General features: G+C 42.1%; 1 protein-coding gene across 2 annotated transcripts in view; it reads left to right on the top strand.

Moving 5' to 3' along the window:
- Window positions 1–15,911, top strand: part of CPVL (carboxypeptidase vitellogenic like) — a 627,001-nt gene that overhangs the window by 478,716 nt on the left and 132,374 nt on the right. For both annotated transcript variants that reach the window (XM_069211457.1, XM_069211458.1), the window contains exon 12: window positions 4,552–4,734. In XM_069211457.1, coding sequence (XP_069067558.1) covers window positions 4,552–4,734 — 183 coding nt within the window. The remainder of the gene's footprint in view (window positions 1–4,551; window positions 4,735–15,911) is intronic.

Here is a 15,911-nt window from a genome sequence, read left to right as displayed (position 1 = left end):
TTTTCTACGCCACGCAAAAAATGTAATAATTCCCAAGCCCAAAAGAATACTACTAAACCAGGGTGGTGTGCTCCCTGCCTGTTTGTTATTATGCTTGATTCATCAAAGGCAGATTTGACTAATTTAATTGTCTTGACTGCTCTTGAATACCAACATGTGGAATGTATTAACTTCCAAGAGAATTTAATACCAGTGATAAAATGGCCTCATTTGCTTTTGAGGGTTAAGGACCGACAGTGTTTGTTAACTCTGGTCAAAACGACAGACATTTATCTTTAACAATTTTATTGACATATGTTGATTTATTTTATTCCAAGCCATCAATTGACACTTGCATACTTATTATGATGTGGTTTATAATTGCAAAATATAAACTATTTTCCTACAGCATATACATTTATTTATGTATTCATTCTGGCAATTACTATGGTACATACGGAGTGCATATTTTATTATTTTAATTCAATTATAATCGCTCAAATTTAATAAGTCTCGAGTACCCATATTGGCTGCTCTGATTTTGTACGCATTTATTTTCCCTGAGTTTACGAGTTCGACCATTTAGTACTGGGTGAGGTTCGTATTTCTGACGTTTTTTCTGCCATTGTTAGGGGCCTGGTGGCTAAGTGCGAACAGCCAGCTCATTAAATTCAAATCAGGCTACATGTTCACAGAAGTTACTCTTTTTTCATAACATCTGGCTCCAAAGAACAAACAATGGGGCTTGAAGAAAGAATAACTTTTTTCTTTCTTTAAAATCTAATAAAAGGTTATTCTTTTTTCAAGCTCCATTGTTTGTGTTTCGGGCCATGCCAATGCACATTTTAGTTAATTTGATAGAACTGCTTTACTGTACCATTGCGTCTCATACCACCTTGATATCGTTGTGCAGTGAGGGGCTGTGCTACGTACCCTGCAGTATAGAGCGGCAGGGACTACCCCAGACTATAAGATGGCTGCTGTAGGTGAACTTCCCTGGTGGCGGTCTAGGACTTGAAATCCGCTCTGTAAAATATAGTCATACCAGCCATATATTGTGCAGAGGGAATGCAGAGAGCTAGTCTAACTGTCTCCAGGAGTCTTTGGTGAGTCGATATTAGGTACACCTGTTTACAAGAAAGTTGTGTTTGTTAGAGCTGTGTACTGGGCTGCATAGCAACAAATGATCCCTCAGCCCTGTACTTCCACCCTAAAAGCAGCCCTGAGAAGTCCTCCTTTTAGTAGGCTTTACCTGTGTCCCATGTGACGAGTGCGACTCTATCTTTGATGCCTGACGTGTCGGTAAACTGTATTATGAAAGCTATGGAACATGGAAGACCTCAACAGTGGTTAGTGTGAAGTGCCCCACTGCAGTTTAATGGTCAGGTACTGTGTCAGAGTTCAGAATCAACAATTGGCAGTCAGGTGTGGACACGGACCACCATTCCACCATAAGTCCTCTGCGTACCTGGAGATGGACTGTTGAACGCTCAATGCTAAAAGCTTACCTCCCGATGGGCGGGACGGGGTAGAATGTAGACCATCTCCTTTGTCATCTATATTGGGCCCATATGTGTAGTAGGCAATCCAGGACATAGGGCCTGATTTAGATCATGGTGGACAGGGTTACTCTGTCACAAACATGACAGATGTCCTGTCCACCGTATTACGATTCCATTTTATCCTATCGAAATTGTAATACAGAGGACGGAAGAAACGTCACTTTTGTGACAGAGTAGCTTCATCCGCCAAGATCTAAATCAGGCCTATAGTCTGCAGTGGGAACATTGACTGGGCCTAGTGTGGATTTACATTTAAGTGCCGCACACCGGTTCGTGATTCAGAGACCCTTACCTTTTAGAATATAATGCAACAGTATCTACACATTCTGTGTTACATAAGAGTGTGTGTGAAGGAGTGCGCATGTCTGTCTCTTTTGGGAAGAAGGAAGGTACTTTGAGTTAAATCTAAGCCTGGGAAAGTGCCTTTTGTGGACAGTGGAGAATACGGTGACAATATTCGAAAACAAAACCAAACGTTGAGCTACAGATATATTTCGAGGGAGTGCCGTACAGTGGCTCAGTGGCCAGAGACCTAGGGGGGGGCAGTGAACCCTGCATATAGCTGTAGTTCACTTTTAAACAGCGACCAGGGTGGCGATTCTCTTTCTTGCACTAGGACACGACACACTGCCTCACCACTGGCTGAATGACAGGAGTTGGTTTTCAAAAAAGCATACTTAATGTATAAATGCTAGTCAGTCGTCTGTGCAGTTCCCCTGAACAGTGCAACTCCACTGTACATGCTCATGTCTGAGCATAGTCCTGTGCTTCCTCAAGGCTCAGTTGTCAGAGGCTACAAAACTGGCAGTGTGAAGAAACTATGGGCCTGATGTGCTGTTCTTGTTTGTAAACAAGGGATGTGAAATTTGCACAGTGACTGGTTTGAAAATGGGGAATGCAGTTTGCAGTATAGACTGTGTCAATAGGTCTGGTTGCAAATTGTTCATTTGCTAGGGAGTAGCAAGACGACCTAATGAATATTAATTAGACCGGTCAGCTTACATAGCCCCTGCAGTTGGCTGCAAATGCAGGGATGGAAGCCTGCAAGAGGCAGCAAACCGCTGGCCTGCATTTATGTTACCAAATGGTACACTTTTTTTAGTTTTCTGTGTTTTTTTAAAGCAGACATTTTTCATTAAACGGGCTGGTGTGGCTAATAACATCCAGTTGCAGAAACCTCTCCAATGGGAACATTAACAGGACCTAGTGTATGTTTAGTGGTCTCCTGGACTAGCGCCTACTCCAACCGAGGCAACTGACCAGTTTCACAAAGTCGAATATCTCATGGGGACACCTTCCCCTTTGCATATTAGTTACCATCCCAACTCTGGGTTCGGTAACTCATCAGTGGTTTATGACCACAATCGCTGTCATAAAACATTGATGTATCCTTCTCCGAACCAGAAATGGAATATGTGGTCCCCACTGTGTCAGCACCCCTTCTACCTGCTTGGCCACTAGCAACTCTTGTGGCTTCATTGACTAACTCAAGGCACTTAGGTTGCTGGCCCCTGGCTCGGCCCTCTCCTGCAGTCTTCACATCTGTAGGCTCACTAGATTTGTCTAGGCCCACTAAAATCCTCCACTGGCAAAGAAGCGCCTTCCTCTGCACCCTTGTACTCTGCCCCACACCCTAAATGAACCTTGTTGCATTCCGGAAGGCCACCCTTCACACTCCACTGTCACCGCGGTCTCTAGGATGTCCGGAATATGCCATGAGAAAGTAGGCTCTGCCAGCTGTACTTAGAACTGTCACAGCCTCCCCAGTGCAGTTCCCTCAGTTGTCAAGACCGCTGTGGTAGGCTTGTGTCAAACCTCTGACATCTATGGTCGAAGCAGCCAAAGTGGCTGACCAGCACACTGCTCCTCCTTATACTCGGCTGCCTGCTTAGCTCGTCCCAGCAGCCAGCCACTCCCGTCAGGAGAAGACTGTTTCTGCACTTGCCTTAAAATCACTCCCTTTAAGCACCACTAGAAGGACTCTGCGTCGACTCTTGCACCCCACTGACTCGCCCATTAGCTTGCTTGTTGTTATTTGATAATCAAAGCCCTCTTCACCCCGTGAGAAAGCATCACGCTTTCAACTAATACAATAATTACCCTCAATCTTACAAGGATTTAAAGTATACAAAGTACTCTGTCACGCTCATCTGACAAAATATTTCAAAACAAACACAAAGGCATTCCTCTTGGCTAGAGTCGTGCTGTTTATTGTACATGATAAGTAAATGGAAAATATGATATTGCCTTTGCACATGTCAGGTTACTGCATAACAGAAGTAGGCCCCATGGCCTTCTAGATGAACTTTTGGGGTAGAGTAAAAATGGAAACTGATCATCAGTGAAATAACGTTGTTTGCTGTTACATGTTGGGTCTGATATGAATAATGTATTTTAATTGTGTGCTGCGATGCTTTTCTGTACTTACATACTATATACCATTGTTTTATGTAGTCAGTCCTATTTGTGAAATTAATTCCGTAATTGGTTTCAGCTTTATCCAAGGGCGTGTTTCTGTTCTTTGCATGGAAAAAGCAGTATTCCTGCCAAGAATATCAACTGAGTTCCCCAATAGAGATGGCCTCTAAACTTTATTTTACTGGCTATGTGAATCGTGTTCCCTTTCTTTTTCTAACATGATTCAACCCATAAACATCGAAATTAAAAAACATTAGTATTTTATGTCTGCTGCATCCTAATTTTGATTCTATATGACTTCAATTATTTTTTCTTTGTACACCCTCCTTAAATTGAAAATCACTGAAATTGGCTCGTTATTGGTATATGGAAAATGATTAGATTGGGGGCCTGGATGCATGTGGGTGCATGTGGGTGGGTGGTGCCAATAGCCATAAATGCACAATTTCACTGGTGTTTCGCTTTTATGTTCTAGACACAGCTCCTTTTAACCTAAAAACATGTGGTATATAGCTGATCTCAGGTCCTGCAAAACCCTTTGAATTAATCTTCCATTTTGTATTTTTTAATGGTTTGGAATTTTCTCTTTCAGGTGCTAATGTACAGTGGACAACTTGATGTGATTGTGGCTGCTTCATTGACGGAGCGTTTTTTGCTAACTGTGCCTTGGTCCAAAGTGGAAGATTACAAGAATGCTGAGAGAAAGTATTGGAAAGTCCGCCCATCTGACACCGAAGTGGCTGGTTATGTCCGGCAAGCTGGTGAATTTTATCAGGTAAGTTCAAGAAACAAACCACATATTGGGAAAGTGGGAGCGAGGTAATGACAGAAAATAAAGTATACTGTGGAGCTACAAGTATTCAGCAAAATAATCTGTTTTGTGACCTCTGATGAGTGGGAAGTAAAAGGCTGTGCAAGATCCAACAAACACTTTGACATTTTCATGTTTGCAGCTGTGGATATCTTTTTGAGGTTTTTGTCTTCAGTTGTACTAGAATGCACAACCCTGTTTCTTGATGTAACTAAAAAAAACAACAGTCTCTCGCACCCGGTGGCCCTTAAGTGGGCCAGGAAGCAGCTGCGAATAGTGTGGGATGTACTGAACCTTCCATTTGAACAAAGAGGACTGGGAACGCCTGATGTGGACCTCTATTACTCGTGTGCCCAGTCATAATTTGCACATTAATGGCTTTATCCTACGCAGTTCTTGGTGCACACGGCACCTAAACACGACCATGTGACTCCATGCCGTCTCCAAATGGCGCTTTCCACGCCCACAAACGTCCAAGGCAGGAGATTGATACTGTGGCCTGCACGTTGTGGACCTGGAGGTGAATTGCGGCAGTACACCCAGATCTTTTGCCCCCCCCCCCCCCCTCAGTTCCTATCATAGGTCACCCCTCCTGCCGATCATGTCTGACACAGGCCCTCTGGTCAGATTGCGCCACCTGCAGTCGACAGTGGGAGCCCTTTACCCGACAGTGTCTTTGCCGACCCACAACAAGTGGTACAGCAGCCATACAGTACACTGTTAAATACCTTTATATGTTATCAGCTATGCGGGCGCTACGGGACACCTCCCTGCTGTGCCGCCCACACTCCAGGTGCTTGAAGTGATCCCAACAAATCCTTCCCCAGATAGGCTAATTACTAGACTCTACGCAGACATGCAGGAAGCAGTGCAGATTAGGTTCGCTCTGGCCCACCAGCGGTGGTCAGATGACCTCGAGGCCCCATCTCTGAGGACCAATGGAAGATTTGCTGTGCCCAATCCTGAGCGCTCTCTCTCAACTACAGGTTAAAGTTTGTTCAATTTAAATACTTACACAAGCTCTACCTCACCCTGCACACACTTTTATAAGATGGGTCTGATTGGAAAAACCGAGCTGTGTCCAGTACGCTGCGCCATGCGCCAACTTCCTTCATCTTGCTTGACTCAGTCCAGAGGTAGGACTCTTCTGGTCAGCCGTTCTCGATACTACTGATACTACTGAAGCGACCACATGACACGGTCTGGGGTACTCATTGTGAGTTGCACTACTGGGGGAGGTTAAGGACATTCCCTCGGAGATGCGTAAACTGACTGTGCTCGTATTGCTACTAACGAAACGCCAGGTAGTGATGCATAGGGGACGACGGCCGTCCTGAGGAGAAGCAAGTGGCTTCGCGATGCAGCTCTCTGCCAGGAACAATTATCCGCATACTGAGAATTAATGCCTGGCAGTTCACACCACAGAGATATATATCCCCCACTGGAGATGTTCCTTAGTGTGCAGAGAGCAGAGGGGAGCGCAAATGCTTGTGAGTATCTACTGGCCAGGGGCATGTGAAGCAGCCCCTGAATATATGAAGAAGTGCCTGACATGAGCATGTCCTTGGACACGTGAGGTTGTACATGATAACTTACATCAGATGTCAATGAGCATAAACACATTTATCTAGTTTATTATTGTCAAAACGAGCTATAATCTGAAAACAAGGATATCAAAAATGAGCTATAGATTGCATTGCTCTGTATTCGCTTCAAAACACTCTGGCATTTCTGACTGTGTCCCAGAAAGGCTACATTAAACAAACATCCCCCTGTGTATTACATTAACTCTGTTAGAGAGATTAGAAAGCGCTTCTTCACAATCTACTTCCAGTGTTTGTGCATTGACTTTTAAGTTTGCAAATATTCATCACTAACTTAAAAAGCACGTTGAATAGTAAAATGGTTAATACGGAGAAAGCTGACCACAGACAGTGATGTGATGCATTTTCCAGGTGTATCCTTACCCTTGCAGGATGGGGGGTAGAGAGCTGGGATGGAAAACAAATATATAAAACTGGCAAGGGTCCACTGAGTAGTGCGATTCTTGTTAGCCTTTATTGTTTAAAGATGGATAAAATCAAACTGTAGCTGCTTAGATAGGGATTATCTGAATCTTGTAATTAATGAGGGAAGGGGTTTCTCGAAGTGCTGTAATCCATAAGAAACATACCTAAAGAAACTCAAACTCAAGTTACAACAATACAGAACGTATGCATTTTTAGTTTGTTTTGTTGAATGGCCCATTGTTCCCTATGTAATTTAACTGGGTCCAAGCAAGTTATTTTACATTTTACTTGTGTAATAGTGTCAAAGCAGGAAGGGCATTATGATGTGATGGAAAGTAGAGGGCAGTTTGCAAAGAGCGGGTAGGACAAGAAACCTGTTGTTTTAGTGGATACAGTTGACATTCCTCTCGCACATTCCTTCCATTACCACCTGAATATTGTGACTTTGAGCTGCATCATTTTTTATGCAAATCGCAACGTTATTTTAATGATAGCTGTGAGTGGAAGTAGGAGGGCCGAGGGTACCTGGTCTGTGTTTTTGTGTTACTGTAAAAGCAGCATATATATGGCTGACCTGGGATAGAAGCAAGCTTACCTGATCTGTGTGCTTTGTTATTGAGGCACCTGATTCTTCAATTATCCTCAGAGGAAGGTCGGCGTTGGTAGTGTTATGTTTCTTAATCATCCTGGACAGGTCCTCATTTGTGGTAGCCCTATGATAAAGCCAAGCAGACCTGCCTTATTGTTGCTGGGATAGCTGCATATCATCTGCTTCCCTATGAGTTTGGTGGAGGTGGCACATTTATCTATTTCTTCTCTTGAGGCAGCCCCATATTTTTGGATGTTCCAGATGGAGGAGGCCGAGGGTATGTGCCTTTGTTGTCAAGTCATATGTCTTTGAGTACCTTGTTGCCAGGCAAATTCTCATTGCTGTGAGTAGCTAAAGAACATATAAACCATCTTTGTTGACAGTATTGGTGTTTTCGATGGAAACACATAAACCAGGCAATACTGCATGGTCTCTGAAGTGCTAATTACCTCCTCTTTAAGCTTTGCTTTTTAGGGGATAGGGAGGTCAAACAGTTATGGCTTACTCTTTAAGGGTGATGTGTGGTAGAGTATTTAGTTCAGGCAGTGTATCCTTCTCTCAAAATAAATGTAATTAAAATCAGACTTGTATTTATACTAAGGTAATGTGCTTGATAATTGAAGAAGTTTCATGCATTTATAAGGGTTTTGTATTTGTATAGAATCACACCGTAACTCTCCTGTGCCTCACAGGGAGACTGCATGCAGTAAACGGGGGATACATTTACAATTATCTTGATACTTTGTCCAAGAAGAACATCTGTTTCTACGGCACAAGGCGTGGTGCACAGTTATTTTACTGCCAAGTTTGCTCTCTCCGAAAGGGACTGAAGTTGACATTTATAATCTGACAGTGTTAGTCTCCGTGTCACTAGAGAATTATCTGGCTTGATCAGAAGAAGCTCTTTCAGTGGGTTTCACTGCTCCCTTCGGCAATGGTGGTGCTAGGATCATAGGAAGTTGGGCGGTGCAAGCCCTTATTCTTGCTGGTGCTGATAGGGGAACTTCTGTTCATAGTCAGTGTGTGAAGGTTGGAGATCACAGCTGCAATGCTGGATACAGTGGTGATCATAGGGGCTCCAGGTAACAGCATTTTGTTCACCTTTTCATAACCTCATGAAGGGATCATTGGCTGGTCATCTGGTGCTGGCCAGATGCAGGGCTTCATAGCGGGTGACGGGTCACGCATGCCAGCCTTGCACCTGTGGCAATTAATTGGACTGAGCGTAATACTAGAGATGCAAGGACTCTAAGCAGGTAATAGACCTCCAGTTAACTTTGGAGCTAAGAGTCAAATGTAGTGATCTTTAGCCTGCATTATTATATATAATCAAACAAATCACTGAAGAGAATGAGCTTCTTGATGTCTGTTTGGCAGCGATGTGGTGATTCCAGCCTTTGTCTAACTTAGCAAGTTTATTTACCTCATGGCGATACATGGGCTGGATGGATTTCAGGCTCCGGCTTTGCAAAGGCAGATCCTGCATTCCAAGCAGTTTGCTCCATTGTCATAAACCTCATCAGTCATGACAAATAACAGCAGGGGAGTTGCCACTCCTGTTTGTGTATTGTGCCCCAGACAACCCTCTAATTGCCCAGACTAACCAGAGGAAGACAGTAGGTTGTATTCTTGTTGGACAGTAGGTCAGAAGACCTCTACCCCACTACTACAGTCATTTGCTACCAGCTTGTATAGCACCATGGGTTGTCATGTGCAAAGGAGTGCCACTTTGGGTGTACCATGTAATTTGTTGCTGAACTGCATGTCAAAATATGTGAAGGATTTGTAGCATGGATCGGCTTCACAAGCACAAAAATGCTTTGTCAGAAACTGCTAAATAATGAGCAGAGTATCACATGGACGTAGCACTAACTACTTTTAAACCTGCACTAGTGATAGATACGGGGATGGTCAGTTTGATTCTTTTGGTGGGTGGGGTGCTGTGGCTGCATAGCTCACCAACACTAGGGAATTTTAGTGGTTTCGATGTCCTTTTTAGAAAACGTGTTTTGTGTTTTTTATAGCAGAAGTTATTAAATAGCAAAACATCCCTCTCCAGGAAATATGTATTTGGTTTGTTATAAAATACATTCAGTGTTTGCCACAGTACGCACTGGGTAAGAAAGGCAACCATTCAACTTGGGCACTGCATGCTGCAAACATCAGCCATGCCCTCTGGCCAGCACCCTGCCCTAGGATTCCATGTGGCTAAGTCATCAACAACATCCAGCTCTCTCATTGCATAAGGTTTAGCCTTCTACCATTTTCTATTCCCAAGTTCTGACAGCACATAACCGATGGAGTAGCTATTAACCATGCCCTGCACCCCATATGTTTTGCCTTAAAATCTGCTGAGTGCAGCCATTGGATATTAAATGTGGGTTTCATCACAGCCAAAGCCCGCTGCAATTGTTTTTGGCTAAATCCAGTGGTATCCTGGCTTGTGACCTTTGTTTCCAAATAGCTCTGAAGAAAAGGGGAACTATCTTTGGCTGTGAACAGTGAGAGGTGGGATATTTTTACTCAAACATATAAATCAAACTTGGACTAGAATGTTGTTCTTTTTTAGCCAGCGAAGTTCTTGGGGTTGTTTTAGTGCAAATCCATGTAGGTGCCCAATCTGAATTTGGAATGATTTGCTGAGATGCTTTCCTCCCATCAGTCATTTGCTGTTTATGAACCATGTTTTCCAATCAACAAACCTGGCTATGAAAGATTTGTTGGCTGGGGCAATGTGTGGGAAAAATGAGCACACTTCAGCTTGTGGCCGAACAGGGTCGTCTCTTAGTAAATATTTTCCCTTATGACATGGTTAGATTTTAGGCTTAGCAAAAATGTAGATTTAGGTTCATGAATCAGCTCACCTGGTTTGTGAACAGATTGACTGAGAAGAGCTGAGTATTTCAACTACAGCAATCATTACGTGGCATAAGCACATGCTCACCGGTTTGTAAGATCATTTTGAGAAAGCATTTGCTGGGGGGGCCATGCAAGGGAGAGGTGAAGATACTTCAACCCAGGAAGTTGGACGCACACTAACTGGTAAATGAGTTTTTTTTTCCTCTGAAAACTGAGGAAAATATATTACATCATATATTCATTTACAAATGCACTTAAAATTAAGTTAGGGTTAAGAAAAATGTCTGAAATTGGCCAGCTATGATTGGCACGTCTAGCCGTCACTGCGCATGTTCTTCAGCAGTGCATAGTGGTGGTTGGTTGCATAATGCGCCATAAAGAATGCCTACACTACAGAACTGCTATTCATGATCAACATGTTTCTCGCCTGATACAATCACATCCATCAGGTGGCGATTCTTCAGGACCTGTGTGTTGTGCCTAACCCTCACAGAGAGTAAAAAAACTCTATTCCTATTGCCTATGTAAGAAATAACTGAAATCTTACGTTGGAATCTTAAACTTCTGAATGTGGAGACCACCCTCGGTCAGGGAAGCTTGGATGACAAGGTAGGTCAGATTGACAGTGGGGCTCTTCAGTCTTGATAGAAGAGCGGCCAGCGGCCATGCGATCCCTAAGGGGTTCATGTTGACCATGACTAGCAGTTCTGTAGCATAGGGAATACCCACACACAGTTCCATAATATCTAAATCTCTAATTAGAGTTGTAGACATAAATTTAGTTGTTGGTAGGGAACCAGATCTTTCTTTTCTGTACTTCCTCCTTTTTTTGTTTTTAACCTTGGCAGGGGTGCCAGGTTGCATTAAAGATAGTTTCTTGGGCACCTTTAACTAATTTTACCAGTTTTCCCCACCACTCTCACATCCACTCTCTAACGGTGTTCTTTCTTAAAAAGATCTTCTGCAAAGAGCTCTCTAGTGTGGCCTGTCAGGCATTGGAGTGCCGGCCTGACAAGGAGCATGGCCCAATGATGAAGCATGTCACCCATTGGTGAGTGAGGTCTACTGTTTCTGTAAGACGTATTGCATGTGGTGACTGAAAAGACCCCAGACCCTAATTGGTGTAATGGAGTTCTTTCTTTTGGAACAGTGCTTCTTATTTCAGTTATAGGAACTAGATTGTATCCTGCTATTGCTATTGAAGTAGAAGGCATTAAACCAAAGAGTAAGAAAAGGACAGAGAAAACAGAACAGACAACCGATCTAGAGAAAAAGACTGTGACACATGAGAGTGTTTTGAATGAGGAATTTCTAACTCAGATATTGCTAAATAGTCCGCCTCCATACCATTCTGTAGAGGTAGGAGTAACAAGTGAAGCTGTGCGAGATGTAATCCCCAATGTGCCCACTGCTCCAGTTGCACAAACCCCAAATCAGACAGTGCCAAGTACACCTGCAAATTTAGTAGGTCCGATTCCTAGTGTGAATCAACCAGTACAGAGCTTTGGGCATAAATTAGCCTATAAAGAGTCCTAATATGAATCAGTTGTACTGCATTCTAACATGAACCAGTCAGTACAGACACCCTACGTAAATCAGCCATCACAGAGTTTAATTCGAGTCAACCTGTGCAAAAGTTCATCTAAATCAGCCCATACCAAATGTTTCTCTGATTCAAACATGACAAAGCTTCAGTACTGCCTTTCAGGGCAAAGTGCAGGAATGACAATTCCACAGAACCAGATGAATTATATTAGCCCAGATGTATTAACAGTTCCTGTGACAATAGGTCCAGTTGTTCCTTTGTACGCTCAAGGTCTTGAACACTCAAAATATTCCCGGTACTCTAGTTACATCCAATGGGATGACACCAAATAGTGTATAGAGATCAGTATATTCAAATGACTCCGAGATAAATAGAATAAGTTCCCTTCCAAGAAGATTAAACCCTACCTGAATTTCAGATCCAACTTCAGTGACAAGTCAGACAAGATTTACTCCTGATGCGAGGTTTCCTCCAAGATCCTCGCCATATTTTGTGCCTAGATTAGAGCACACCCCGAATATTAGTTGAAGTACCCCAAAAGGAAGAATACCCTTTAAAACACTAGAAGACATGTCTATTGTAAGTATCCCAAATAAGCTAATTGCAGGTCCTGCAAGAGCAGAGGTGTTACAGAAAATTCAGTAAGTTTGCAAGGTTTCACTGCACAGCAGTTAAATGATTGGCTAAATATTTTGAGTCCTGCAGGTGCAGCAGAAGGAACAAATTGTAGTGCAAAAGCAGACAATGTTCCAGAGAGAGAATCATTACTGAATGTGTCCAGATTGAAATTGGAATTAAATGTCATATCAGGAACTCTAGACACTGCCCAATTAAATATTTACACAGAGGAAAAACTGCGGTTCAGATACAAAGACATTACCAAACGTGCGGGACAGGCTTATGAAAGGTTATCTGAGATGGCCAAGAAATATGATGTGGATTTGGAGAAATCAAAGCCCTTAAAGAGAATTTACAGATTGGAGTTTAGTGACAAGGGTATAGCGAACATGAGACCTCCAGGAATAAGTTTGTAGATCAGTGAATTATTCGCGTACATCCATAATGGGGAGCGTTAGATAAGTGGTAAGGTAGATGGGCAAAGAAAAAAAGATCAGAAGAAAGCAAAAACAGATATGCCTCTGTAGGAGCAAATTAAGCCAAGACTAATGTGAAGATGCTTCCCATGAAAAGAATTCCTGGTGGAGGTTATGTTCATGTACTTAAAGTAGGATTGATATTTTGTCATTCACGAATGATTATCTGAAATTGAGAGAAAAAACAGTGGAATGGTACAAGCAGACATAAAGGTTTGTGAAGCTTTCAAAATGCCTGTGGGACGATTTGAATGCACTGATGACAGTGTGGTTCTAAGTGACTTGTGGACCGAGTGCAATATTTTTGTTGACTAGCCTGAAATCAAGCTTCCAAGACATCCAGTAAAAGGTGCGTGGTCTGAAAAGGTGATTAAAAAGTATTTTAAGGCTATTCGCTTCTTGAATGAGAAGGTTTCTCCAAAACACATTGATTGGCTGAGGACTCACAGAACAACTTAAGAATCTAAAGAGTTGATTTCTTCCTATTATGAAAGATTGTTGCAGGCTTTCAAACATTACAGTGGCACTGAAGCCATAGGAGCTAAGGATATGGGCCATTTTGTGTTCAGATGTTTGCAAGGATTGAAACCAGACATAAGTGACCTGATACAGCAGTATTTAATTTATTGGCCGAAAAAACTGGTACATGAGATCCTGCTGTATGCCAAATTGGAATTAAAGCAGAAAAAACTGAAAGAGAAGTGGATGCAATGAAACGCTGCACTGAAGGTTGTCGGAGTCTGCAGTGGGTGGTTAACACTGGTGGTATGCAAGGAGTGCAACAGCAGGGAGCTAATGTTTTCGGAGAGATAGAGGACATGGTGTTCAGGTAGACCCATGTGGTGGTGTTGATATCCAGACTTTAGAAATAACTCATTTGTGTCACATGTGCAGACATTTGGGTCATTGGAGGAGGGAGTGTCAGCTTAATATGAAATATAATCAAATGCAAAATGGAGAAATGCAGAAACAATGTAATTATGAAGTTCAGATACGTAGATTTCAAAGACCCCAGGTGCAAAATGTAAATGTGCCCCAAGGACAGCAAATGCAGATACCACAAGCTCTGAAGGCTTGGCAGCAGACAAATGTTTCCTGACAAAATTTAAATCAGGTTGCAAATGAATAGGTGAATGAGTTGGCATCAGTTTCTTTTAATGAATCTGAGTGATGAATATTTTTTTTTTTTTTTTTTTTAGACCTTCAATCGGATTGTTCGGATAACAAGTATTTCGTGCTAGGTGCTTCCTTAGAAGATGCTGATGTAATTGGTCACCATGTGTAATGTCTGTTTGGCAATGGGGCTGCAGCACACTCCACTGTCAGAACATCAGAAGTACCAAATTTACCCATTTCAGGAATTACAATTCATGTTGTAGGAGTCACAAACAAACAATTGTCCAACCCAGTAACAAAATCTGTATGTGTAAAAATAATTTCCTTTGAGGATGAGCATCAATTTGTAGCGTGTGATTCAAGTCCTGTGAATTTGCTTGACCTGTTGTGTGAATTGAATTGTTCCATTAGCTGCACATCCCATTGATAAGAGATCCAAACAAATGATGGGGATGTACAGTTTACAATTGTAGATCACTGCCTGAGTGTTACATTGTAGCCAATGCTGACATGTAATGATTTGCCCTAGGATCTGATAGATACTGTGCCACCTGAAGTTTGGGATTTTCCTGGAAAGGAGATAGGGCTCATTAAAGGAGTTGAATCCCCCATTTAAAATGACCCCCTAGACAATTGTAGGAATTACTCCCCTGATAAACTGTTTAATTGAGCAGAGTATCCTGAAAAATATAATTGGAAGTCCATGTAACTCTCCAATTATGGGACTGTGGAAGCCTAATGGAAAGTACCACGTGGTCCAGGACCTTAGAAAGATGAAAATAATTGTTCCATGTTGTCCCATGCTATCTACTCCAGCAGAATAGTTTTTCCAAATTCCATGTTAAGCTAAGTGGTTCACTGTAATTAACCTGTGGCAAGGATTCTTTTCCATACATGAGGAGAGGCAGTTTCTCGTTGCGTTTCAGTTTTTGCAGTTGTGTTTTGGCATGGTGGCGAGTCCCACAAGGGTATACCGAGTCCATACATTTTTAACCAGATCGTGAAAAATAATCTGGAGTCCCTTAAAATGCTCTACCACTCAGTCTTGGTCCAGTAGATTGATGTTCAAACATCAACAAGAGTGTAACCACTTCCTTTGATATCCACTGTGGAATCCATTTTCCTTGTCTTTATAAAAGAGACCCTCACCAGCTGTTTTCTACCCAGGGTATATTTCTTCCCGGTGTACTTATAGCTGATAGCATCATGATTAGGTCTTTTCTTTCCCCTATCCAAGGGGACTGTTTCCACTCTAATAAAGGAAACTATCAGGGATCCATAAAGGGAAATAATTTTAAAAAATGTGGTGAAAGTGAGCAAGTGGCTAAAATATCTCTATGATCCAGTTAAAAAACACTTAATATAACTGAAATAGGGTATGGCAAAAAAAAAAAAAACTATAATGTGATGGGAACAGATTACTTGTCCTTCACATATCTATATACTGTCGACATGTTTCAGCCCACCATTTCCCAGATGGGTCATTGGCTTTCATCAGGACCATCATTATGTGGAGCCCAGTGAACCCAGGCACGAATATTACCTTCTAGGCTCTTCTTCATTAGTACAGAGACTTTAGGTGCCCAAACTTGGGATACCCCCTACTCCTAAAATGAAAAGGAAAAAAAGATATTTACGAAGATAATATTTTATTGGTGTTCTTAATCCTGTTGATTATCATCTAATTTCTAGATGTGTCTACTGTTGCACCTATCCTTCAATCTAAGGGGTGACAAATGTTATTATTGTGTCCTGTTTATCCCTCAATGTACTGTAGTATACCATACATTAGAATCTTATTTACAAAATCAGACAACATTCACTTTAAAAATAATGTTCACTGCTCCTATAAAAAGAGAACCTAACAGATTTTTAAAAAATGACATAGGACACACAGTGATCTCTAAAATCACCCACCTTAACTAAGA

This window comes from Pleurodeles waltl, chromosome 10 (genome assembly GCF_031143425.1).
Source record: "Pleurodeles waltl isolate 20211129_DDA chromosome 10, aPleWal1.hap1.20221129, whole genome shotgun sequence".
NCBI classification, from domain to species: domain Eukaryota; kingdom Metazoa; phylum Chordata; class Amphibia; order Caudata; family Salamandridae; genus Pleurodeles; species Pleurodeles waltl.
This window is presented reverse-complemented; position numbering and strand designations above follow the sequence as displayed.